Source organism: Cavia porcellus, unplaced genomic scaffold (genome assembly GCF_034190915.1).
Source record: "Cavia porcellus strain 051 isolate PalLab524CR breed Dunkin Hartley unplaced genomic scaffold, mCavPor4.1 scaffold_3, whole genome shotgun sequence".
Classification (NCBI taxonomy): domain Eukaryota; kingdom Metazoa; phylum Chordata; class Mammalia; order Rodentia; family Caviidae; genus Cavia; species Cavia porcellus.
This window is the reverse complement of record NW_026947486.1, coordinates 114,414,476-114,441,689: the sequence shown is the minus strand read 5'-3', so window position 1 is coordinate 114,441,689 and position 27,214 is coordinate 114,414,476. Positions and strand designations below refer to the sequence as shown.

Sequence of the window (27,214 nt, the reverse complement as noted above, 5' to 3'; positions counted from 1 at the left end):
CAGAGACCTCTGATGCAGACCACTGGACTAAGAATCTCTGAACTTAGGCTGGTATTTGCATTTTAAAGGCCTTTTCTGTATTGTTTTAGGGTGGATAATCACAAGGCTAAATAGGTGGGGATTGGAAGTCATCTCTTGCCCCTCATTTGCCTGCTGAACTTGCACACCGAATTGTGTATGACTGGCAACTCCAGCAGACACCCAGCTCATAACTTGCAACAATTGCAAAGGACTTTGACAGCCTGTGTCAATTTCAAATGACTGTACTTGAAACTTGATGGCAAAATCCCTCCTTGCCAACCACACAGACCCCTCTTATGTCACAGGTAAACTTTTTAAATATTTTATTTCTTTTTCTAACAAAAGATGAAGGAAGAGCAGAATACACCACCTAAGCTCAGTGTGTGTTTCTTAGAAAAACTCACAAAGCTAAACGTGTTCTTGCAGAACATGAGACTCAGTGTCTGCCTGGCTTTCCATGACTACACTCCATCATGCCCTACTCACATGTGGCTTATGCTCTGCTGCAATTACGATCTTGAAGTCAGCCTTTCCACTCATATTCTTGGAGGAATGAGAGTACTGGTCTTGCCAATCACAGTGTCTCAGAGGAAAGAGTGGATCATAGGGTGAGAAAAGATGGCCTGTGTGACATCTTGCTCTTCTCTGGGTGTCGGGGAGAAGGCTGAGATGAATTCCATTTTGTAGATATAGAAAGTGGGGCACAGAAATGTTAAATGACTTGCTCAAGTCATGCAGAGCGAACCTGCTATAAAATCCCAACTGAAAGCCTCAAATCTGGCCTCCCTCCACTGGAGCAGGAGTTAAACCGGGCTAGGCCTGTCTTCAAAGCAAGTTGATACTGAAGCGTGACCTGATCATCATTCCAACCTGGGTGGGATAACAAGCCAGGAAGGGGCACTATATCCTCTTCTATTTGCTACGTCTAGCTATAAGCCGCAAGGGGACGTACCTTGCCGAACCCTTCCGGAGCCATTATCTCCTGTGCCTGAGTGTCATTCTTCATGGAAAAAGGTGTTTCTGAAAGATCGGCTCAGTTTTTTCCTTTAGAAACTTCTGGAAGGACTTTACTTCTTGAGAGCTCAGGGAGCCTTTTAAACTTGTGTTTCTAAAATCAAAATAATACATGCTACACACCAGAGTATTGTCAATAATAGAAAGAAGCAGTAGAAGGTGGTGGTTAGGATCAAGTCCTCAGGGATCATATCAGATCCAAATTCCAGCTATGTGCTCCTCAGTATGCTGCTTAACCTCTTTGTGTCTCTAGGCGCTGGGTTTTATGTACCCAGCGCCTAGCTGAGGAGCCCTTATGTAGTCAACAATCACTAATACACAAGAAAGTACGAGAACAGTGTGTGGCCAGTAGTGCACTTACTAAGCTCACAAGTGCCTAACACTGTTATCCTGTTTGTCTTTGTGTAGGTGCATACACACCATCACCATTTCTGCACGTATCTTTTAGAGAGAAGGGAAAACAACTCAGTTGCTTTATAATGAAATTGTTCAATTCATTTAGCTCTATTTTCTCAGATCAAACATTTTTCATTAGCTCATAAGAAAAGCTTTCATATTTATGAATATTGTTTGCTTCAGATTTTGGAAAGGAATTGAAATTCTGAGTGGCTGTATCACTTTCAACTACATTTAGTTACATTAGTGTTCACACTTGCAATGTGATTATGATTCTCAGCGTCCAAATATAGTTATCTGACCATAGAAAATTCAGCCAGGCAGATGGGTAATGTTGAGTTCACTGACAGGTGTTTTGTGTTAAAAGGTCTTAGCATTACAATTCCTCCTTTCACATGGCTGGACACTGTAATTCATAAAAATGAAATTTCTAGAAAGCTGTTCTCCGTCTGGGAATTGCTTAACATTTTGATAAAAATAGTTCTAAAAAAGAGATGGCACGTTTCAGACTCAATGTAAAGAGTACGTTAGGATGAGTTAACCTCTTCCTAATGGCTTCAAATCATTGTTGTGACCTGAAATCAATGATTATGGTGCCCTCTCAGGCTAGTAGCTGCATGCCCTTTGAGTAAATGGCCACGGTCAGCGGTCAGCTGTGCTTTTAGGATTTTATGTTAGTTTTATCATTCCCTCTGTCTCTACTCTCAGGGACGACAGCTTGACCTTATACTCTCCAAGCTTTGTTTTTTGTTCTGTGTACTAGTAATCCAGATACTCAAATATTTTACAGTTTTCTCTTAAAGGGTTTGAATGATGGTCCAAGGGTCTGTCTCCTTATAAAATGAATTGGCTTCATGAGAGTTATTTTCTTTATTGCCTTCAGTTTCACAGCTGTTGAAAGGGAGGGGTACTGACTATGGATTATAATATGAAAGAGGTGGTAACAAGGTACTTATTGCTGAGAAAGTCTTTAGGTAGAATAATCTACATGTCTAAAATGAGGTTTTCATAAAAATTTTATTTTGCATTTTTAAATAATTCAATGCATTGGCAGTATAGTTAATGCCTCTATGAGAGAAACCAACACACCAGCTCAGCCAATATCAGTTTTACAGAGACATCTTGTTGGAAAACAATAAAACCACATTAAAATGTTTGTACACAGCGTTACTGTACTGAGAACAAAGCACCAACAAAACGCTTGTGCGCCACACATTTGAAATGCAAAGCCATACAGGCAGATAGTTTCATACATATAAAGCACATGAAACCAGTTTTTACAAACCAGATACCATTTCATTAATTGACTGATGTTAGAACAGTTAGCAGGGCCTATACAGAACATCAGAACTGACTGGAATTTTGACTAGAGGAGCATGCGTGGTAAGAGCAGTGACAGCTGGTGGAGCTACAGTGAAGATGAGTATCGGAAATCTGCACCTAAGAAGTGGTTCAAAAGACTCGCTGGGTTGTGTTAAAGCCAAGGGGGCACTTTCTGAGTGATCAATGGGTTTTGATGGCCACCTGGGGTACCACCAGTATGGAAGAGGCTTCCTAGGGTGGGGGGTAGGGTCTCAGGAGTTTTCTTCTCAGGAGCCAGCGCTGGCTGTCCCTGATGCTTCTGCCTCTCTGCTCATGTGCAGGGAGTCCTGGCCAGACATGGCCACAGGCAGTGACTGGCATCTTGGCGCAAGCCTATTCCAACTGTGAGGGCCCAGCTCAGCTCATGCTGCTGAGCTGAAATGGCCTTCATTTTTCCTTCCCTGCCTCTCGACCTACAGGTTCCTCTTGTAAGCTCAGTTGGATTTGACCAGACTCCTCGCAATGGCTCCTCACAATAGCCAATGGAATCTATCTGTCTGAGCCATAATATTATGATGTAAACTTCCAAGAAGAAAGATGGTTTCCTTCCTGGTCACTGCCTTCATACAGCAATGTAACGATGGCCTCCTGGGACTGTAAAACAATGTTTCTCAGTAAGGGAAAGCTAAAATCCCATGAAAGACAGCAAGCAGACATATGGCACTAGTACACACGTGTGTACATGCTCACCACAGACAGTGCTCTACTTGCCACAATGGTTCAGCAACATGTTGTTGGTGAGCACACACACACACACACACACACACACACACACACACACACAGCATATGTTGACAATTAAATTCCCATTTGTATCCTGGTTACTCAATAAATATTTTCCATGACACTTAAATATACAGTTTCTGTTTAAAATACGCATGAGAATGTCTTCTTTTCCCCAAGAACAAAAGAAAGGTTATAGAGTCACATCTTCATTTACAACATGTTGAGACTATCTTTCTGGTTCTTATATACAGGTTAATGGGAATGTTAAGAAATACTTAAATAAGCACACAAGACATGATGTGCCTCTTAGGTAAAAAAGCAAACACATACATTGTAGACCAGGCAGAAGATATACCCAACAACTCTCAGGGGGTATTTTGCAAGTCTCAATCAAGTTACTTACTGAGAAATAGGTGGAATCATTTGTTAAACTGCATTAGTCTCACAAGCTATTAGACAAGCATCCCTCTACAAAAACTGTCCCTGCCCATTTGTCTCTTGGTGGAGTGTTTTCCTTTGGGAACCCATCAATGTAGGGTTAACTATACAGCTGGCCTGGAGCCTGATCTAATGCAGATTTACCAATGACTCCAGATTTCAGCAGTTTAAACAGGGAGGGTGGGGGAGAAAGGTGAGATGGAAGCGGGGGGGGGGAGGAAGGGAGTGAGATAAACAGAATACACCAAGGTGTTCAAAATATTTCTTCAGGCAAATGATAAAATCCACCCCTTCCAAGGAAAAGAAAGGAAAAAAAGAGAAAAGAAGAAAAGAATGACGAACTGAAAAGTGTCAGCTGAAATGCTCTGGGAAATTTCTTGAACAAAGATTTCTTGCTCGTATTTACAATGGCTACAACAACATCTGAAGGTTTCCAACTAAAGTTCACTGAAATGTCCTGATACAAGCACTTTCTCCTTTTGCCTGCCACCACTTCACTTGCTCTAAAATGATACAGCAAAGTTCAAAACACTGCTTCACAAAGTGGTACAATTGGACAAATGAATTCAACAGACTACTAGATTTACTGCCATGTAATGATGCAGTTACTATATTATGGTTTTGTAATACAGCATGCCTTTCCAGGTGGCATGTGTCAAATCAGGACACACCTATTTTTATTCATTTAGGTTTTAAAAGCACAAACGAGTACAATTCAGAAGCTCACATTTAATTAAACTGTTTTAGAGAGAGAAAACACCAGCAGGAGAGAGAGACAGAGAGAAAGAGAGAGGCGACAGAGAGGACAACCACAGCCACAGTCACCAGCACAAGAACAGAAAAGTCATCTGCTTTGGAGGACCCTAAAAACACACATCGAAAGAAGAGCATTTTAGGTATCCAAAAGGGGGAGCATTTTAGGTATCTTCTGATCCCAAGGAACATTTCCCAGCATGACATCTCTAGACGGCTCCCTTTTCCCATATTGATTTTACTGAAGACAACACTACATCAAGCAGTCTTCAGAAGCACTTCTCTGATGACAATAGGAATAAAAACATCAATTTTTAGAATTGTATAAATGCAAAGGATTTCCTCTCAGACACTTCTTTTTCTAAAAGATCAGGAGAGTAGAATCATCCAGGAAGAAAACTGTTTGACAGATTGTCTCAAGACAGAGTCATTCTCATTTGCAGTATTTGTGGGGGGATATGATTGCTTACCAAGGATGGTTTTGCAGTAGGGAATGTGCCAGATGATGTTAGGCACATTCTAGTTCCATGTCGCCAAGAAAATTGGTCAGCTCCCAGGAGGTATGAGGGGACACAGAGCCCCCGTGTAAGTGTAATGTAATGTCATTTAAGCCAGACCCAGATGTTGCCATTCTCCAGGAGGGAAAAATGTCACAGGAACACCACGAAAGGACAGACCCCCAAACGCAGCCATTGTGCAATCCACACGAAAGAGCCACAGAGGCAAAAGACAGCAAGACCAGAATGGAGGAGCAAGACAGGTGTCTCCTCCAGGGCTAACATTTCAAGTGGGCACAGCACTATAAAGATGCTTAAAGGAAAAGCAGGATTACAGGGCAGGTTCTTCAACTCTTCCAGACACGAACCTCTTACTAAATTCAGAAGATGCACAGGCCCAGGAGAAGAGATTCTTTGAGGCTTCTAGTCTACTCTCAAGCTCATTTATGATGAGGTTTAATAAAAATGTGTATGTGTGTATAACGAAAAATTCATTCTCAGAAAAATATACCGTAGCATATGCCTCCTTGTTAGTGACGTTAGTTTCTTTCACTTTGTGTGAAAAAGAATTGTTTTAGTTGGGATGATCATTTCTGAATATTAGTTATGTAACTGATACAGGAGAAATTGTGGTTGGAATTCAGAACTAAGACAGTAATCAGATACTTTTAATGAGAAACAAATGGTAAGAAAATATGTGAATCCCCCCTCCAAATGAAAAACCTATGAAGAACGATGTGGAGATTGGGGAATTACTGGATTTCTGTATTATGAGATAAAATACAGCACATTCTGGTTTCTGCCATTCTTTTCAAAGGCTTTACAACTATCCAAATTACACTTAGAAGTTAGAAATCTCACATGGAACTTTTAAAAATATTGTTAATAACCATAATAATATAACCACTCTTCTATTGTTTAAAAACACAACCATGAGGATTTTCTCAGTGCTATCTCACTTCCGTTTTACCTATATGATGTGGGAATGAAGCCCTTACCACTGGACCATCTCTATCCCATCAGGTTCAGAAGGCTTTATTCCTTTCGGACCTGGGCTACTTAAAACCCAGGCTTCCAAAACAGCACGTACCACTAGACTCTCACCATAAACTACTTACAGGCATAGAAGATTTATTGATTGATATTTGAAAACACTTTGATAGTTTTAGTCGTTCAACTGTAGGAGGTGGGTGTGTCCACATGAACAGATTTGTGAAACATGGACCCTCTTTGACTAGCTGCATCCAGTGGTGTGTTGGGGCTACCAATGGGCTGTTCGGTGATGTCATAATTGGTAGCCAGAAATCACCCGTGATCAGAGTATTCACACCATGGAAATGGGCAAAAGCTACAAAGCAGGTCTTTGTGTTCGCAGACAGCTGGTTACTAAATATTTCACCAGCACAGCATTGGCTATATGCTAAACGGACCAGAAGTCTGCACAGGGTGGCATCCACTCAGTTTCCTGGGATCTCTCCAGTTTGGTTTCCTGCCCAGGGGCTCCTTCTTCAGTGTCACAGGCCCTGCAGGATCAAAGCAGGGGGAAACGTCTAGGATGCATTTAGCTATACGTGGTCACTGTCACTACCGCAGGCTCTCCTCTCAGAGACACTTCTCTTGTTTTCTGGCCACACAAGTAGTGCAGGACAAAACCGAGTAGGTACAGCAATGGATAGGGCAGCTGGCTTCCTGCTGTGGCGACTGCAGAACATGAATTCTCGGCGGGAACAAGGTATTCCCAGCTGAAAGCACCCAGGGGCATTCTTCGGAGGGTTCGCACAGCTGTGCTGCATCTGCTGCAGATCCTGCCTGGGGCCTGCTAGCAGGCTTCCTCTGCTCCCCCTTCCCTCCTCAAAGTCTGATACGAAGCAAAGAACCAACAAAATTGAGGTCACTGGCAAGAGAGTTTGAAATTTTGAATGATTTTTATTAAACACCATTAGTCTACACTGCACAGTTAATGAAACAGCAAAGCTCCAATCTCCAAACGATGATTGGTCATGGGTCTGAATAGCAGTTCGTGTCCCCTAACCCAGTGTGAGCACTATGAATGATTCTTGAACACCCCATGGCAGAAGCTGGAAGGGGAATGAACTGCAGTGTGGCCTCCGGGGGCTTCCCCACCCTCCACCCTCCACCCACACGCCCCTCCACCCTCCCCACAACAATTTTCTTTTAGGCGATAGATTACAGAGAAAAATGTGATGCTCTTGGTAAAGAGGGCTTCTAGATTTGTGAGGAGGAGAATGGAAAGGGAATTATTACGTTTTCTTCTGCTGGAAATATCACATGATAGGACTAATGTCTGAGATGAGCCTATCTGACTAGTCTCCTGCCAGGGTAAATGCTGATTACCAATACACAGATGCCATTTCTGCTGTTGGAGTTTGCAAACACCAAAGAGAAAATGAATCAGAGTTTAATTATGAGAATAAGGCTGTGCAAGTAGAAATGAGAAACAACAACAACAACAACAACAACAACAACAGTAACAACAACGACAAAGAATTCAGTTTGTCAGTTGTGTAACAGAACACTGACAACTGGCTCAATACTTTTTCCCCACAGAATTGAACAGTGGGCCGCTGAATCGGCCCTCTGGGTGATATCGTGTAGCTATCTCGTCTTGCCACACAGTTTTCTCAGTGGGGATAGTGATGCCTCTCTAAGGAACTAGTTCATTGCTTTACTGAGTAGTCCTACCCAGTGATCAAGTTTGGTTCTCCCATCCACCAACTCATGCAGGTGAATTTCACGTCTGTTCAGAAATACGTGAGGGCTTCACCCTCACAACTCGATCGAGTCTGCCTTCAAAAATGCTTTCCAACTTCAAACTCCAACATCAACCTCTGGGATGCAAATTTGAGTAAAAGAAAATGCAATTTAGACACCTTCAGGAAAGCTACCATAGAACAAATACCCTTCTGGTGCAGAAAAATCCAATGCAGTCAACGGTGTGCTGTCCAAATGAGAAGTCATACGTTTGGAAGTTCAGCAAAACGCATTTTAGCCACGGGTTTCTAATTTTGCAACTTGATTAATGAGCAAATATTTGGATCTTTTTATCTCATGTGGGAAAACAACGCATCCCAACCGCAAGTCTTTTAAAAGTAACAACAGCTAATCTGCTTTTCCAATTATGTCACCCAAATATAAAACTACTAGTACTTTCCCAGTGAGATTATTAAGTAATTAACAGTCTATAGGCTGGCTAACAACATGCTTACAGCTAAATTCTACCCCAAGAACCACACTACTAAAGTCTTTTCAAATTAATCCTACCTACCAAACTCAGACAGTAATATGACAAAACCACTAAAAAATCCAAAGCTAATTAAAAATATAACGCCAAGCCAACATCATAACACAAACTTGTCAGACTTTCTGTGGTTGGAGCTTGGGTGACAAATGAAGGCATAGTGGTGGCCCTACCTGGTTATGTGGCAGGGCTGAGATTGTTTATCCTTGCTTGGGTAGAGATAGGTGCCCATTACTCTGCCCATTATCCTACCTCCACATGCTTACAGAGATGTGTTTCACCAAGCCTCCATCAAGGTCTAGAGGCACAGTATCTCACTGTTATCCATATGTCTCATGTCCCTCCCACAAACAGGTATGCTGAAAATAATCATTTGACAAAGTATCCTAATCCCTCACCCCTCACATAGCTGCACACCTACAACACACATCACCATTTACAATGTGATGAATAGAGTACCTGGAAAATAGCAACAGTCCTTCATCATGAAACCGAGATGTCTCATCTCCAGGAATAGCAAAGTAATTAATTCTCCATGTTTGATTGGTTTCTAAGCTGCTTTAAAAATGGTCCTACTAAATAATCAGGTGGTGATCCAGAGCTCGACTGTCAGATTTGATAATCGCGTTGCTGACTTGGCACACACTTTTCACTCAGCCACCAGAGATGACAGAGAATCCTCTTGCCTGCCTGTTGTGTGTAAGTAGATATAACAAGTTTCTGAAACTAGAGCTACAAGTCTTTCATCTGTGAGGCATTATGCTCAGTTCCCTGGGAAACTTCCCCTACCATTGTAATGTCTAGTTTCCAGAGATTTTGAATTTCAAGAAGAATCTAGTCCTAAATCCATGATGATACAGGATCATGATCTAGATTTAGCTTACGAGTCAAGCCAGTGAGCTTCATGATAAAGTAATAGCCAGGCACTCTACCTGGTAGTCTACGGAAAACAGAGAACTTGAGTCACTGCAAAGTCATCAGCTTGGTTTTTATATGTGACACCCTCCTTGGGTGTTCAGAGTCTTTCATATTATTATCTTCCTCATTTAAGAGGCTCAGAAAAGATTCTTTCAGGTTTCATTTGTATGTGTGCATGTGTGAGTGCGTGTGTTCAAGTGTCATTGAGACTGCAAACGTGAAGCTCAACCTCATTGGGAGCATTAAAAAGTGCAGGGGTTCAGCTGCTGGGAAGCTCCCAGCAGCCAGATTAACAGCATGGCCTGGGCCACTGGAGTACAACTTCCATAACCTTATTATACAACAAAGGGTCTTAAACTCAGAGATGATCAGAGCAGAGCTCAAGTCTGGCTCTTCTGCAACTGGAATATATCTAACCTTGACAATGAGAGTTCAGAGTTATCACCTGCTGGTTTTATCACAGACCTGCATGACTTGCTTTAAAAATCATACAAGTTTGCATTTTTTATGTGCATATCTATTATTTATCTGGTCATATCTCAGTGAACAGAATTCAATAACTCAGCAGATGAAAGGCTACATGGAATTATGTGCCAGCAGGTAATTCAAGTAACTAATGTATGGATAGTGTTTACTACAGGTGGGGGATTCTTCTGGTGAGCTGAACACCGAGGATGATATTTACATTGTGATGCTTAGGGACAGAAGATGAATGTAGGGAATCATAAGGAGGGGAGACAGTCATAACTGATAGGAAAATGTCTCCAAATTAGGTGAGCTATTCCCAATCACCCGGACTCTTTCAAAGTGCCCCAGGGTGAAGCACTACCCCAAGAATCACACTTTTTAGGGATGCTACTACCTACAGAGTTAGGAGTTCTTTTTGGATTTGGTATGCAAATGTTCATAGTAATATAACTTTAAAAAAATCAGTGATGATATTTCAATCAAAAGTTAATGACTCACAGAAAAAGAAAGAAAAGGAAAAAAGATAAAAGCAAAATGAAGGAAGAAAAAAAAGAAACTCTGAAAATAGAAAGTGTAGACCATAATTGGGGAAGTCCAGATTTTAAAACCACTAGGAAGAAAATTGTATATTATTATTTTCAGGTAGTGATAATTCGACTTTTGTTTCCATAGATTTGAGCAAAATACAATTTAAAAATCCAGCTAGTTACGGATGTGCCCCTGACTACAAAGGAGGCAGATATATGAATTCCTTGTTGGACGTTTTCCAGACCTCTCTTATCTCCCAGAAAAGACTGGCATGTAGCATTTTGGCTACTAAGGCATGCAACCACCAAATTTCTCCTCAAAAAAAGAGATATGCACACGGAAGATCTCAGTGAGGATTTAAGCTTCAAATCATGGAGTTCAGACAATTTTAATCCAGCTGATGCCTTGAAGTTGTCAAAATAAATGTCATCCCTCCTTCTCATCACTAAAATCTAAAAAAAAGTAAATCAGGAACAATATGCTAAGAAAAAAATGTCCTCTGGTTGTATGGCATAGCATCATTTCAAGAGCAGTACTGCCATGCCCCTTTTTTTCTTGATATTCTTGATTTTATGATGTTATTACAACATCTAACCAGTGGATTTTGACAATGAGAGTTCTCACTTGAAGATTGAATCTGTTGGGAACCACAAAAGTTTAACAGTGGATTCTGAAATACATTCTTTTCTGGACATAAGAGTATAGCTTGGGGATGGCTATTGCTGAAAATCTTTGCAGGTCCCTTGTATCTAAGTTCTCATCTGTATGTAAGACCACTTGTTTCATTTCTCAGGAACCTGTTATCATCACATGTGCTTCTCGTTCTTTGTTTTGGATAGTGTGGACTTAAAATAATATTGTGGGGACTATCATTCCATAAAACACAAAAAGATCCTGAGATCTGAGAAATGAATATCAAATACTGAAACATAATAAAACATACACTGCTCTCAAGTTGTAGTGTCCGCTTACAATAACTTCAGTTTTTCACAGATATCAAAAGAAGCATAAAAACAAACATAACCAAAGAGAACTTTCCCAAATGAGTGGAGTTCCACCAGTGACCGTCAGTGCGCTGGTAGAGGTAGAGTGATGGGTGGTGATGCTAGAGATGATAGAGCACCCACTACAACAAATGGGCATCGATGCGGAGCCAACAGAGTCCCTGGCGAACATAGCGGACAAGATTGGTCATGCTGCTGTGCTGGGTCAGAGGCCCCATTAATGTGTCCAGGTCGCCAAAGAATTCTGAAAATCAGAAGAGTATTTGGTTAGGCTTTTAAACAATATCATGAAGAAGCTGCTTTCATGTGACACCACAATCATATGAGCCTTTGGAAATTCATTCATTTGCCTATCTGTCCATCCATCCATCCATCCATCCATCGACCTACCTATCCTCCCCTCCCTCTCCCCATCCATCCAACCCAAATTTATAGAGTGCCTCCTAGAGTACAAAATTCCATTTGAATATCAAGTACTACCATTGTAATGTTTACTAAACTGCAAATATTCTACAGCCTGAATGATGCTGTTGCTGTGACTAATAAAAACACAAACTTCACTTAAATTCACTACTGAATTCATTCCAAGTTTTAAAGCATCACTGTATATTTTCTTTTCCTCTTTGGTAGTACTAGGCATGATACCCAGGGCCTTACACATGCTAGGCAAGCCCTCTACCACTAAACTATAACTCCAGCTCACTATATATTTTCTCAGATTATGTACTCTAAAGGTACACTACCATCCTTTGGAAGCATGTTGTTCATTGACTATGCATACATACAAATATATATCATGCGTTTTCATTGCATATATAATATAAACATATAATCTATTTGTCCATATGTTTATGTAAATGTCTATATGAGATACAGCTGCATATTTGAAATTCACACATAAGTTGAATAAATGTGTCTACATATATTATACTATCTAATAAGTGTGGGCATTTATATATTACAAATTTCTATTAAGAGAAGGATCCTTAATGCACAAAAGGGGTCCTTATATCTATCTCGATCTATCTAATATCATGTTCTGACTCCCTGAGTTCTTGAAGTGAGAATATTTTTTGTCTCAGGTGAACTGAGTTTATGGATTTTTCTTGGTAAGGTGTAGTCAAAACTAGCTAATCTGGGCAGTAATTATAGCCATCTGCATCCGAGGCTAAATAAATATAACTTGGAGAACTCTGATTTAGCACATCTTCTTGCTGATTACATTTGGGCAGGGGTATGATCCATGAGGATCTGTCACATAACATTGAGCCGCTCAGGACATGAATGGTCAGAAGGCCCAGCTGAGTCCCCCTGGCTGATCTGAGGAAGGAGGCAGTCTCAGTCACTAATCTGTACAACTGGGCTCTGCAAATGTCTGCCTCAGGCGGCAAGGGATCTGTGGGGAGCACCATGTAACATCTAAAAGCTAGCTAGGTACACCCTCTTCACTTGAGAATTTGTTGGACTGATGCTTGCTTAGAAGAGGGCTTCCTGGCTTCCTCTTTGCTAAGAGGGAGCTTTGACTGTAAGCCCAGGCCAGTGAGGGTGAGGAATCTGGGTCTGGGCGAGGTTGGGACCAGAGCTTGCTCTGGAGTGGCCAGGATGCTCCTCTTCCTTCTTGGAAAGCAATTTCCATGCATGAGTTGCAAGTGCATGATGGCCCAGCAGATGGTTTTTCACTAAATGATGCATTTATTCTTCATACGGTATATAACAATGGACTCCTTCTCTAGGTGTCAACTTCATTCGATTATGTGATACTGCTCAACCTACACTCTATAATAAAAGTAATTTCTGCTGATAAAGAAGTAAATTATTTCTGGCATCTAAAATATTTTCATAGGCAATATGATACTAAGGAAAATATTAAAGGGCCTAGTTATTGGAGAATGAATGTGAGCCGCATAGGATCCAGGGCATCCCCTGGGTATTTTGCACAAAGCTCTCTGTGGCATTTTTAACCACATACTCAGGTCACTATTTTAATGACTGCCACAGTACTCACAGCTGAGGCTGGTAGGGAATGGTGCTTCCAGACCAAAGGCCAGAGGGCGGCATCAGCCCTACTGGCATGAATCAGCACCAGACCACAGTGCAAAAACTGGCTGCAGCTTCACAGGTGGGCAGGTCGGGGTGAACTTTCTCAGAGAGCCAATCTCCCCCATCTCCATTGCACATTTGGCTGGGAGAAGTGCAGGTACATGGCCATCTACAATGGCCTATGGATGAGATTCAAAAGAGAAGCTTGCCATTCCTTCATTGCAGTCTGGATGATCCAGTGTGAGAAGTATCTCTACTGTTTAGCAGATCAGAAATGACATGTGCATAATTCAAGGTTATGAGCCAAAAATTCCAAACTAGGTCTTCTCCCAAGTCTAGTAAAAAGTCAAATGATAGCACTGGCAGGACACAGTCTCTCTTTTCTAATAGAACAACAGGGTTGCTTTGATGCATTAGTAGGTAGAGAATTTAGAACACCTTGGCAGGTTGTGCTAATGACAAAATTAGTACCATTTCACCCTAACATCAGCACTGCCACCAAGTTGATCCTGGAAAGTTCTGCAGTTAATTTAGAAATAATTGCTTTAGCAGATCTTGAAAAGGGATGGAATTATAAAGGAAATTTGTAAATACTGAACTGCCCTCCTGTTACTAATACAAAACAGAGAGAATGTGAAGAGAGACAAGCCAGCTAAATCTTAAGGTGCTTCTGTCTTTGCTTAAAATTCTAGACCCCTGAGATGGCCTGGTTGTCTGGACCAGTTTCTTCTGGGTTTCCAGACAAGTGTAGAAATGCAGACAAAGTAAGAATTACATACTGCACAGTTAGTAGCTGAGGGTCACACTGAGGATCTTGGAGGACCTTTTATTAATCTTGCTTTCTAGAAGGGCTCTGTAGCCTATTAAGAGGTCAAACTCTGGATTCAGATATTTTTAAATTCAATTCCTGCATCTAACAAACATATAGAGTTATAGCATGAGTGTCTTTTTTAGTATCAGCCTTAATTTCTTTATATTTAAAACAGGGACAAATGAGACAATAAGAAGCAAATAGTTCAGCATATGTGGTATAAAATTTGGAAAACAAAAAGATGTAACCAATATAGGTACATATTCTCAGAAGTTGGTGTAAATTCATAGCTGGGTTGAAGGTTAAATCTTCAGTTGTGCAATGTGCTTTGATATAAAAAGAATCTTTGAGTTAGATATACAATACTATGGAATAACAAAGAGAGTATATATTTTTAGGACTCCCACTTTACACCTATGCTTGACACTACATGCTTTACTTACATTATTTCATTAATTTCTATCACCCTTCTGGGGCGCTTCATTGCCATCACTATTATATCCATTAAAGAGACGGAGACTAGGAAGCAGTTTACAGATTTATGTAACTAGCAAAGGTTTTCCAGGTACTACATGACCCAAGCTATAAATTTCCAGGCTGTAAAATCTGCATTCTTCTTACTCTAGTGGGACTGTTCGCACACATGCTCAACAATACAGTCGTAATGGGTAACCAGGAAGAAGGGGTTCGGACGCCTATGTCTTACTCTGTGATCATGCTCTGGCAAGAACCAATCTAGGGACTGGCCTGGAAATTTTAAATAGGAAAGAGAAACAATCTGAAAGCCCAAAGCCGGAGTAGACAGGGAAGGAGAACTGTCTGGCATATGAGGGTTCTGGGAGAACTGGGGCCGGACTTGGAAGAACCAATCCAGTAATTCCTTCTTAGTCCATCCCATAAACACTTACACCTCACATATGTGGCCAGTGTCCTTGACCTGATCCTTGGAAATCTGTGTAACTTCTCAGACCTAGTAGCACCCAAGGCCACCCAATTCCACTTCGATCCTGACTGGCTGATTTCTACTACTCTATACTGTTTGTCATCCTCTTATAATATGATTCCCAAAGGCCCATCACTGTCCCCACTTAAGAGTACAGTGGGACCATTTATGACTACTGGGCCGGAATTAGCTAAATCAAATGAATGGCCAAGTAAAAGCATGCTTTTATTGTTACTTCATTAGGGTGGTGAAACTTTACTGTGAGTATAAATGACAGGTAAGGTCACAGCAGAATGAGTCCCCAGTGATCATTGAGCCATGCTCTAGGGAACCAGGGTCCTCTTCCCATTTGTTTTGCAGCCAACCTCATGTATTCCCATAAATAGTGCCCTGATCCTTCATTCTAGCTGTGGATGTGTGCAAAATACTAGCTGAGTTTGGTCTTTGCTTCCAAATACAAACTATATTATCAAGCATTCAGCTGGGGTTGATGATTATAATGAAGGTCGACAGCTTTAGTTCAATCTTAGCTCTCAAAAAAATACAGTTAACTGAAGCCAACTGGATCTTAATTAATTTGCAAATCGTTCTTTATCCCTTTGCCTCTGTTTCTCTGCTGATCCTTGTCACTAAGTAATACCTGAAATATTTATTTGCCAATACACCACGGCTCAGATTCATTTAAGCATTAAAGGAGAACCAATCCCAGGCTTCATTCACTCTTTCTGCAAAATAAGTCTCTATACCAGCCCAAAGCTCACCCCCTCTCATCTAAGCCTTGGAAATCAGAGAAGCTGAGAGACAAAAGGCCACCAAGTAAACCCCAAGTCCCTCAAAGCACAGGTGAGTCTGACGGTCTGTGGCACATGGGTGGGGCAGAGGAGCATACCTTTGTTCTCCCTTGTCAGCTTGTCAGCCATGTCCCAGTGCTCGTAGCCCCGTAGCACATTGCTAGTGATGTTGACATGGCTGGCGGCCATGTGGTGGATGCGCTGGGGGATGGTGACTGGGCCGTTGTTACAGTTCCCCACGGCATTGATGGGAGAGACATTGTTGAGAGACACCGGGGAAGGAGTGTTTCTGGGGAAGGGAAAGAGACATGTCTTGTTAGTCTGGTAGGGAAGAGAGATAATGGGCTTCTAGGCCTCCCTGGATACACTGCGATCACTTAGGGTACCATTTACTAGAACAAAGTTGGGCATGGTGAACAGATTTGAAGCCCTACTGGAGGGCAGTTTGCATGCGCTCCTTGTGGCTCTTCTCAGAGCACATTGTGCCATCTTTGTCAGCACAATGGCCTTCTCCAGAGACTCTGGTGTAGCGAGAGCTTATTACCATCCCCCTGTCCACTCTGCCTCAGCTGAATAACCTACCCTGGACTCCAAGGCTAGGCCATTTCTAACCTGAGACACAGAAGTCCTCAACTGTCCTTGCCAACTACTGAGGGCTCTGTGCACGCTGCTGCTTTTGGTTTCAAATACAGAGAGTACTGGGTGAATCTTTGACATTAATTCTACCCACAAATACAGTGGTCACTTTGAATATATATATATATATATATATATATATATATATATATATATATATGAGATAAGTATTGTGATGTTTGTGAGAAAGAAACAACTCAAAGCTATGATGGTTTCTCTATTGGGTGTCAGAATGGCTACTGGCAATTAAAAAGCACTTGATGTACAATATTGGTTTATTATCCAAGTGTTTTGTAGAAACCACAATGACAAATACAGATACCACAATAGGCAAGTGCAAGTCTTCCCAAGGAGTAGGGAAAAGCTAAAAAAATTTGATTGTTTTAGGATTCTCTGAGACATACTGCAGAGATGGGTGGTTAATTGGTGGCTGTTCCCCTGCATGCCAGTTTGTAAGAAGAAAGCTTCAGAGCTCCTGCTTCGGGTAGTACCACTGTTTGGGTGCAGAATTTGATCACATTCTTCAACATTAGTAATAGGGAGTTACCTTCTGGCTGTACTCAGCAAGGGGGTCATTTTTCTTCCAGGCCAGGGCTTAAGGTGGCCAGTTGCAGACCATCCCAGGGGTAGTCCGTAATGATTGGTGGCATCTCTGGCATGGTAGTAAGGTCTATGTGCCCCTCATCCTGTCTGTCTTCCCTCAGCCACACATTGAAAAACTTTCTGGGCAAATGAATCACTCTATCAGGGGTCATTTTGAGGAAGTGTAAGAAATGAGAAGCTGGACACAGAGGTCCAGGCCTGGAGTCCCTGCTCCACTAGGGCCTGGGATGGGAGTTTGAGGCCTGGAGTTTGAGGAGAGCCTGGAGAACACTGCAAGACCCTCCCCTGAAAGAAAAATAAAGAGAGAAAGAGAAAAGAGGAGGAGACAGGAAGAGAGGGGGAAGGGGAAGGACAGAAGGAAAGAGGGATGGGTGAAGGAGGGGAGAAAGGAAAGAAGGCAGGAGGGAAATCCAGTCAGGCGTGCTTGGGACCCCTGGAGTCTGCATGTTTGCAAGAGCCTCATCCATCCCCCAGTACATCAGTAGCGAGGCCTGTCTCATCTCCTACCCTCGGTCCTTACCAGCTGCCGTAGTTGGCAACTCTGGATTTCCGGGATGGCCATGTTTGTCAGAGCCTACACCTGCTCTGGGAATGGCCCCACACCCCGACGGGCAGTGCACGCATGCGATTTGGGCTGGCAGCAATCAAAACATACCCAAATGCCAGCGTCCTACTGAGGAGCTCTGAGTGCAGCGGGAGCAATCCCAGCTGAATGCTCTCCTAGAGATTCACAGCCACTGTGCCTGTGGCCACAGGAGCCCCTAGGAGCATTTCTGCTGACAGACTGCATCTTCCACATAGTCTGGTCTCTGGGGGAAGTGGATCTTTGCACTTGTCTGGTTTAAGGACATGTGAGGGTTTCGTGCTATATTTATACTTGCTGAGATGTTTTCTGACTTATTGATAGAAAACAAATTGTTTTTGAAGACAGGAGCAGGATGGGGAGATGCCCAAGGTAAGGACCTCAGCACAGAATGGCTTGCTAACAACAAATCAAGCAGTGGAGGCTGAATTTCTTTATTGTTGTAGGTTATGGATGCTATTTTCTTTTCTTTTTGGCCAGCAGTGGTCATTAAGTCTTAAATATCACTTTATGGCAAGAAAGGAATATTTTCACATTTTTAATCTCTATTGAAAATGACAATACTCTCAGGTGCCACCAATATTGAAAAAAAAAAAAAAGAGGCTATGGCACTAGAATCCAGAGTGACCTGGATTCTAGCCTTAGCCTGCCACCAATTGTTCCTTGGCATGTCCCTTTCCCTCATTGGGCCTTACTTTTTTAGATTAAAACACAAGCTTCCTTCAGTAATTTCCAATCATGTACAGAAATCAAATGAGAAAAACAATCACCTCTCTACTTCATACATTTTAAAAAGCCCTTTTGTACAGAAATCAAATGAGAAAAACAATCACCTCTCTACTTCATACATTTTAAAAAGCCCTTTTCTGCTCATATATGGAAAAAAAAACATTGATTCCATAAAAGCAGGAGGTAGAATCTGGTTACTACATGTGAGGAAGTGCCGGACAGAGAGGGACTGGGTAACAGGCGTGAGGGCCAGTCTGGTAAGAGGAGCAAGTTTCTGCCTCCTACAGCACCATAGTGCTACTGTGCATTTGGTAAACAGGTAAAGAGAGCAGGTCAAAGGTTCCCGGCAGAAAGCAATGATACACGTTTCTGAAGTTGGAAATGTTGATTATCCTGATTTGAACATTAAACTTGTCTCCACATGTGGAGTTACTACACTGAACTTCATAAATGTACATGATTATATGTCAATTAAAACTTTTTTTCAGTTATTACACTGAAGTATTATTGAGCGGCTTTCTTTTCGTTGCAGTCTTTTCTTTTTTCTTTGAAATATTCAACAACATAGGCAGGAAGAGCAAGAGTGTGTTTAGGGCTATCACTGTTCTCGAGCGAGGGTCTGCCCTCTGCCACTCTGATGAGCAGAGTGAGCTCTGCATGACATGGTGCAATCAGAAAATGGAAGAGCGACGCGGTGCCTATGGATCGCGACAGTGGGAAAGAGAGGGCATAGGGAGAGCTCACTCTCCGTGGTGTGAGGTGCAACCCCAGGCTGGTGTAGCCCTGCTGTTCCCTTCCGTGTAGTCTCAGATCTTCCCGTTTCCCCACACACCCAAGGCCCAGGCCAGGGAACATGCACAGGCAAGCGCACAGTTCTCAGTACTTCTTCCGCAAACGTCCTTCTCCCCCAGGCCAAGCTAGCCCCTTGCTGGTCCTTGAACTCACCTGATGCTCCCGTACTTCTTTCTACTTGGGATGCGCTTCTCCCAGATATGTGCATGGTGAGCTTTCCTGTGATCCTTCCCTGCTGTGCCTGTTCAAGACTGAACAGCTGCTCCTCCATCGCAGCAGCCTCAGCAGCCCTTTCCACCCTCTTTCCTTGCTTGGATTTTCTCCATGACATTTACTATCATGTAGTGTTTGCCTGATTTTAGCTAGCTGCCTTTCTCCCCCAAAAGAATGTGATTTCAGTAGGGGTAGGGAGACTTGTCTCTTTTATCTTGTACTATATCCCAGCTCTATGACAGTGCCTGGCACATAACATAGTCTCAATGAACAAAAACTGAATACGTGAATGGATTTCCCCTATTTGTTACTTAGTATCTGCTGCCTATGGAGCACTCTGAAGAGTAGGAAGAGAACAGCACCAGGATGGCGGATGTATTTGCAAAGAGCTGGGCGGGGCATCTTATGCATAGTAGGCACTCAAGAAATACTTGGTGAGTGAAAAGATGCCTGGCTCCTTATGTAAGAAGAGAAACGTTTGCCAGAGAAGCAAAGCTCGAGATTTTCTGGCAATGCAGAGTGAGTGCCAAAAGGGAGCACACACCAAGGGCTGCAGGAGTCCAGGGGGAAGGGGTGCCTATGTTTTCTACCTAGAGAGGTCACAATGTCAACAATAACTATGGCAGCAGCTAAGCCGCCACTTGTTGACCATCTATTGGCAGCACACATCATTCCCAGGGCTTCATCAGTATTATCTCTAAGGCCTCAGGAAATTCCACAGGGAAGTTTCTGCTGCCACAGTCTCTTGGAAGCTCAGTTTCTTCCCAAGGGCCACACAACAATTGTTCCAAAGAGCCATAATTTGACAGCAGCTATGTTTTCCTCCAAAGCTCCTTCTCTTCCCATTCTATCATGACACCTCGAATTGTTTCATCAGGTGTGCACCCACCTGCACCTCAGCTCTGTGTACACATTGGATATTTGCAGTGTCATATATGTTCACATAAGCAGAGCCCTCTCCAAGCTTGGCAGAAGGATGTGCCTGACCTGGATGGCCCCTCCAATGACTACTAGACTCTTGCAATCTTTTGGATTGGGCGAGGCTTCAAACAAGTGAGGGCGTCCCTGCTTCTCCTTTCTTTAACACGGAATCGACACCCAGCTGTCTACTGAATCCACTCTTCTAGGGGGCCTCAAGTGGCCTCTTCCTTCAAAATTCGGTTGCCTTCATTTTGTGTGTCATACCTTTCCGACGTGAGATTACTGCCCACCCTTTCAGCTCTCCACACCAGCTTGCAGAGCTCCCTAGCATGGATCTGCAAATCTGGCCTGCCTCCCACTTCTGTAAAGCATGTGAACTGTGGATGGTTTGAAAAGATGAACGTTTGCGATCGATCTGATGAGAGGAACACTACCTTTGAACCCCAGTGGAGCAAAATGTCATCTTTTTTAAAAAAAGAATTCCATTCTACTTGTTAGTAGACTTACATTTCAAAAATTGTACTGGTTACTTACTTTTGAGTTTCATCAGTAAAAATGCTGTGTAGATTTGTTTTTTTGCTTTTAAAACTGTTCTGTATAATAGTCTTGGTTTTCTCTCAGGGCCAATAAAACTCAAAATATGTAGTATCTGGCCCTTTACAGAACAGGTGTGCTTATCCCTGCCCTCTACATGCAATTTTTTCATGTCCTTTTATGTTTATGTATTTCTATCCCAGAACTATGGAGGCAAGCTCTTGAGAGTCTATTCTCAAGCTGCAGCTCACCTCTCTGTGTACTTTCTTGTGGGGCTCTCCTGCAGGAGTAAGGCAGCGTGAGCACCTCCAGCGAATGGGCCTCCCCCTTGCCAGCCAGAAGAGGAGGGTTTGCAGCCTGGGGATGCTGCCCCTGGAAAGTGTGGTGAGGAGCCCTTGGCTTGGCTCAGCATCCTCGTTTACAGGGAAACCTCACTGACGGGGGCATAACCCGGCTTGTAGGCATGCAGCCCTCTCTGCTGTGTACAGCATCACACAGGAAGGTCCAATCTCATCTTCATGGCCTTCCTCAGCATTTTGTCACCTTCATCAGCTGGACTCTGTTCTTCTGGCATGCAGGGACCATATGCATCTATCTCCATGTCCCTGGTACCGTGCATAGGGCCTGATATGGAGCAGATACACCTGAAGTGTCTGAAGAATGAATGGGATCTAACCCTTGGATGATTATTTGGAGTTTCCTCATTCAAAAACTCAGCAGCCTACCAGAGGAAGTAAAGAAAGTGTGCTTTCTTCAGACAGAAGCTGCTTAAAAATCATTTCAGGATGCTTTAATGTGACTTCATAAGTTTAGAATGTGTTTGAGATCTTTCATTTCAGAATTAAAAAAAATTCCCAATGATTCTTTAATAGCTGCTTACCTGACCTTGTCCTAGCTTCATTCTGTGCTCAGAGAAAATAGCTTTCTCGGGGCTTTTCAATGGTTATTTTTATTTTCTGAACTTCCAAAGAGAAGTGTTCGTTCCCTTTTGTTCGTCAATGTAAGAGTAGGACCTAATTCAACAACTTAAACGGTGCTTCCTTTCAATACAGTAATTGAGTTAATGTGTAGTTTTTAATGGATCTGTTCCCTTGCTCTGAATGTTTTTATGATCTCCAAGTAGAATTCATTGTCCTGCTGCTTTTGGAGTGTGCTTTGTAGATATTTATAAAGTGACAGTGGAGACTACATTACTCTTGAAGAAAGCATTTGATCAGAGATGCAAGAATGCTGAAATGATGAGAAATTGGAAAAAGCAGCTTGCATTTGTACAGCAGGCGCTTTGAGTGCTCATTGTCCACGGTTGTCTAGTTTCCACCACTCGTGGGAAGTGCACTTGAAGCAGGGAAGGAGGGTTTGGAATTCGAGGACACATGGGTGCTGAGGTGAGTTTGCAAAGGTACACAGCTGCTTCACAGCACAGACAGAAAGGGGATTCAAAAGCATCCCCCATCAGGAACGCCTCTTGCAGAGAGGAGGACCAGCCCTTTCATTTTAGAGACAGAGAAACAAACCTAGAGGATGGGGAAGGGCCCAGTTAGATTCCCCTGTGAAGGATGGGAAGCCTCAGGTCCAGTCAGTGTTTTCTGGACTCCTGCACCAGTGGTGTGCAGAAAAACCTCTAAGTAAAGCTGTGGACCTGGGAGAGTTCACTGAGCCTCGGATTGGCATTAGAGTAGATGCTTTTATATTTTAGGTCATGGTATTTTAGTATTAATATAAAAATCATCACAAAGGCTCAGATAATTGGCTGACTAAATGCCTTCACATTTTCAGCTCTATTATGCCTTTAGTTTTATTAAGCAGCACTTACCATATATCAGTGAATATTTCATTGGTCTTTCATTACTGAGCGAATCATTGACAAATCACTGCAGTGGAGTTAACTTGACCCTGCCTCCTGGAAATGGCGTAGTGCTTGCCATCTCATTAGCAAATATTTCTACGGCCATCATTTGGCTCAATGTTCAAATAGTGAAAGAATTTGGAGCCATATCGTTTTAAACTTTTCTGTCTTGCCATCGACTGATACCTGGCTGGAATTCTTTGCGCACATAAATGTCTAATTGTCATGAAATTGATCTTCACTCCTGAGTTGTCAGTGCAGAGTATCTGGAGTCTATTCAGTCAGTCGTTTTCGTGCAAAAGCAACTGTTTCTAAAATACTTACTTTCCATTGCCTACCCATGGAGATGGTATCTGAGCGACTTTTGAGGCATTTTGCTAAAAGAGAGAGAAAGAGAGGGAAATAAGGACATCTATTTTGTGTTTTATTAATTCAGAAACAGATGGAAGTGTGATTTAGAGTACATTAATATTGATTGCAGCATTTCGGGATGCAGAACTGCGATGTATGTGCACGTCAGCACACCATGCCACACACTCGATGAAAATAGCTGGTTAGGATAATTAGTGGGCTCCAATCAGGACCATGAAAGTCACTTGATGAAAGATCTTATATACTAAAAGGCCCAGTGAAATCAGACTCGGTTCTCCAAGAAGTGGTTTAATTATCCTCATCTGAAATTTATTCTGCAAAACAAGCTCTTCAGAGTACAAGTAAGCTTTTCACCTTTAACTCCAGTTGCAAACTTTTTCCCTGGGATACAGAGTGCGCTATAATTTGTGATATTCCAAGAATGTGCCAGAACCAAGCAATGCTTTTTGGTTTGTTTTCAGGAATCATCTTGATTTGCTGTGTTTACATGCAAATTTTCATGGCTGACGACTTACTTAGCAATGCAACCCATCCTGAGCTATAATGCAGTGGAACATGGAGGGCTGAGTGAACATTCTTTTGTTCCTCTGCTGGAAATGGGCTGGGGTAAAGAATCAGTTTCCTCTACCTCCATGGCTACTCATTGGGGACTAGAGGGAAAGGTGACATTTGGCTTCAGCATGATAGGATAGAGATCAGGCTGAAGCTCAAGAAGCACAGATAGCCAGGACATCTGTGGCACTGAGCCCCACTTAGCCTTACTCTCGGCAGACACAGCCCAGTTGATGCTGTTTCACAGCCTCTTGGCCTCCAGCCTGGCCCTGTTTACAAAAGGGGAATTAGTGAGAGGACTGGCATCTTTAGGAATTCAGTAAAAATGCTGTGCTTCTCTGGAGCTGCAGAAAGCCAGACCTAACATGCATTCTCCAGGCTACTTTAACCTTAAAGAAGCTCAACACTCTTCCAGATGAATGGGTTACTTAGCATCTGTGAAAGCCACAAAAGGCAGGCCATAGAGACAGATACCACAGCAGTCAAAGTAATACTGCAATGCCAGCAGCAGCAGTATGTGACAACTTGTTAGAAATGCATTTTCAGGCCTTGCCCCAAACCTAAGGTCACGATTTGATTCAATTTAAACAACTGTTTAGGTGTAATTTAGACAAGAGGTCTTATGCGTGTGACAAATGGAAGAGCAAAAGGGCTTTTCTTTTTAGAGCTGGCCAACAGAAAGGAGAATGAAACCTCTCCACCTCCCAATCTTTTCTAGCATTGGAGGCCAGAAGCAGTGTCTGAAGGCATAGTCACCAATCCAAGATATTGCTTGCAAGTGTTTTCTGAACTCATTCCCAAATTCTGGCATTGCGTTTTGTGGCTGCCTATCTTTTAACTTTTTGCTTACACATGAAAAAATGCCACCCATCTAGATGATGGCTTTATTTGTTTGCATTGTTTTGGTTACCAAGGTAATCAATGCCTTAAATTGCAACGGCTGCATTCCAATACACCCCATGGCTAACGGGCTTTTAGGGGTGTAGTTGTCCACTCAGAGCCAGGGCAGCCACAGTGACTTCTTTTCCTGCTGAAGAAATCCTGGGCTCAAGTCTTGGTTAGCAAGAGATTGGCCATCCCCACAGACACAAACTGTGTCCATCCTGTAGGTGGACGGGGGACAGGATCCCCTAATAACAACTGAGAGGGCACCAAAGGCAGAAAATAGTCAGGGGACTGCACTATTGTACATTCACAGCCAGGAATCAGCAGGTGCGCTGGATGTGAGCTCTCTGCTGAGCCCTGAGGGAGGGGCGGGAGAGCCCTGGCCAGATGAGATGAGAGAGGTTAAGCCTTTGACAGCAATAATCTTGCCTTTGTCATTTGACATTTAGTAATATGCCTGCCATGTTTCATTAGTGATTTTATCACCCTGTGCCTATAAATTATACAAAATAAGGATTACCTTAAAATACTCCATCAGTGATCTGGAGTATTTCATAGCATGGTCCTTCTTCAGTTTAAACATCCTCAAGTAGAGAAGTGATAAACATCGGTAGCTGCAGTGATAACGAAAAGACCGTTAATGCTAGTGCCTAAGGAAACCTACGAAAATGCCAATTCAGATGCTGCAGATTCTCACCTATGGTTAGATGGAGCCACGTAATTAAATAAAGAACATGTTTAAGAAAGAAAAGAGAAGCATTAACCCCCATTTTGAGAAGGGTATAAATCAGGCGAGTAAATATTTAGTCAGTGACTGAAAAAATCCATTAGCTAGCTTTTAACAGTTCAACAGAAAATGAGAATGGTGATCTGAGGAAAGCAGCTTAAATTGAGCTAGAGTTTTCAAATTATTCTGTGGTATTTCAGCTATTTCCTTGGGGCTCCATGGGATTCAGGGACTCACCATAACACTGCTAGCTTTTTGTCCCCGTCAGAAGCCAAGGGGCTTGCAAAGTTCTTCAGCCTCATTGCATACCTTTGAAGAGAAAGGAAAAATTCAAGTGGAATCAGGACTACCCTTCAGACATAACCCAAAGTAAGTAGCATTCTGAGGGCCTGAATGTGTTAGCATGGCGCAGGAGGACTGGCCAGTGCTTTCCTGAAAACATATTCAAAATGACACTTGAAACAGCACAACAGGACTGATGTGACATACGGAACTGAGCTCTGGAGCGGTCAGCAAAATCCTAAGCCCATGTGGTAGAACAGTGCTGTGGAATCACCATGAGTTTGTGTGTGTGTAAATGCTGATACAGTACTGTCACTAGGAACATTCTAGCTAAACAATATCATTGGTTCTCAAGGAAAGATGAACAAAAATGTAGGTCTCTGCTTAGTTCATGATAGATGATGCAGATAATAAACAGCAGTGTTTTACATGGGCACAGAGAGACCTGGATCTTACAGTTTTTAAAAGGTCTTTTCTAGTGGCTTGGGTTTGAATACATTCTTAAAGAAAGTTTCTTTTCTTAACTTAAAGGAAGGTCGATTTCACAGCATTTTAATGCCTAAGCACCTTTAATTTATGTTCCTTCTATATTTTGTCTTACCGTTCTCTTTGTTACTGTCCACACTGGGGTGATAAAAGGTTGAGTAGTTATCATTTTTTTCTTCTACCCAAGCACATTCTACTCTGGGCATTTAGACACTTGCAAATCAATTCATTGCATAAAATCATTGTCTGAGCTTTAATGCAATTTCACAGGTCCTTGTGGTAGAGTAAGTAATGGACTTGGATGTGGCAGAAGGAAGCTTCAAGCGTGTGAGCTACTTGTCATGTATGACAAGACACCAGCGGACCTACAGGCTGCCGCCCTGGCCTGCCCAATGGCTCACTTTCAACTGTGGACCCCAGGTTCGAGCCCCAAGATTTCGGGTCTCCTCAGCCTTCTGTGGGTTCTCTCTTTGGGTTCCTGCTCTAGCTCTGTTGCCTGAACATTTTCCAACAAAGGACTTGCACACTTCATGTGGGTCCCTTCTGTTGTTGCAATATTAAGCAAAGAGATTTTTATTATGTAATAAATCTGACTTTTCTTGACAGCTAGATCACTGAAATGTCAAGCCACTGTGATGCCTCACTTGTTTTTGCAAATACATTTCCATTGCAGATGCCCAGAGCTCAGAGCAACTATAATTACTTGAATGAAAAAAATGGGGCTTTCTCTCTGTAGCCACTATACTGTCGGGGAGAGAGTCATAAAAATCTCTTCAACATAATATTGCACTGCTAAAAACTATGTTCATATTATAGTCACCCTCTAATTGCAACCACATTTGAAGTGACTTCATAGTGGAGTTTAAATTGCTTAAATGGACCAGAAGACCTACTTGCTTAAACTCATTTTATTCCCAAGTGAAAATTCTGTCGTTTAAAAAACATCCACATATGCAGCTTATACAAAATATAAAACATAAGTGTAGATAAGACACACAAATGAGTCCATGAGAAACTGAGATCTGAAAGCATAAATACAACTGGTGAAATCTTAACAGACTATGGACTGTGTCAATGTCAATAT

The 27,214-nt window shown here is 42.3% G+C and overlaps 1 protein-coding gene across 6 annotated transcripts in view; it reads right to left on the bottom strand.

The window, feature by feature from the left end:
- Nucleotides 1-7,113: 7,113 nt before the first annotated feature.
- The window catches only part of Aff2 (ALF transcription elongation factor 2), a 468,295-nt gene continuing 448,194 nt past the window's right edge, over nucleotides 7,114-27,214 (bottom strand). For all 6 annotated transcript variants that reach the window (XM_063246498.1, XM_063246500.1, XM_063246499.1 and 3 more), the window contains 5 exons: nucleotides 25,600-25,671; nucleotides 25,156-25,249; nucleotides 23,151-23,203; nucleotides 16,068-16,258; nucleotides 7,114-11,628 (listed from right to left, as the gene is read on the bottom strand). In XM_063246498.1, coding sequence (XP_063102568.1) covers nucleotides 11,507-11,628; nucleotides 16,068-16,258; nucleotides 23,151-23,203; nucleotides 25,156-25,249; nucleotides 25,600-25,671 — 532 coding nt within the window. In that variant the 3' untranslated portion in view covers nucleotides 7,114-11,506. The remainder of the gene's footprint in view (nucleotides 11,629-16,067; nucleotides 16,259-23,150; nucleotides 23,204-25,155; nucleotides 25,250-25,599; nucleotides 25,672-27,214) is intronic.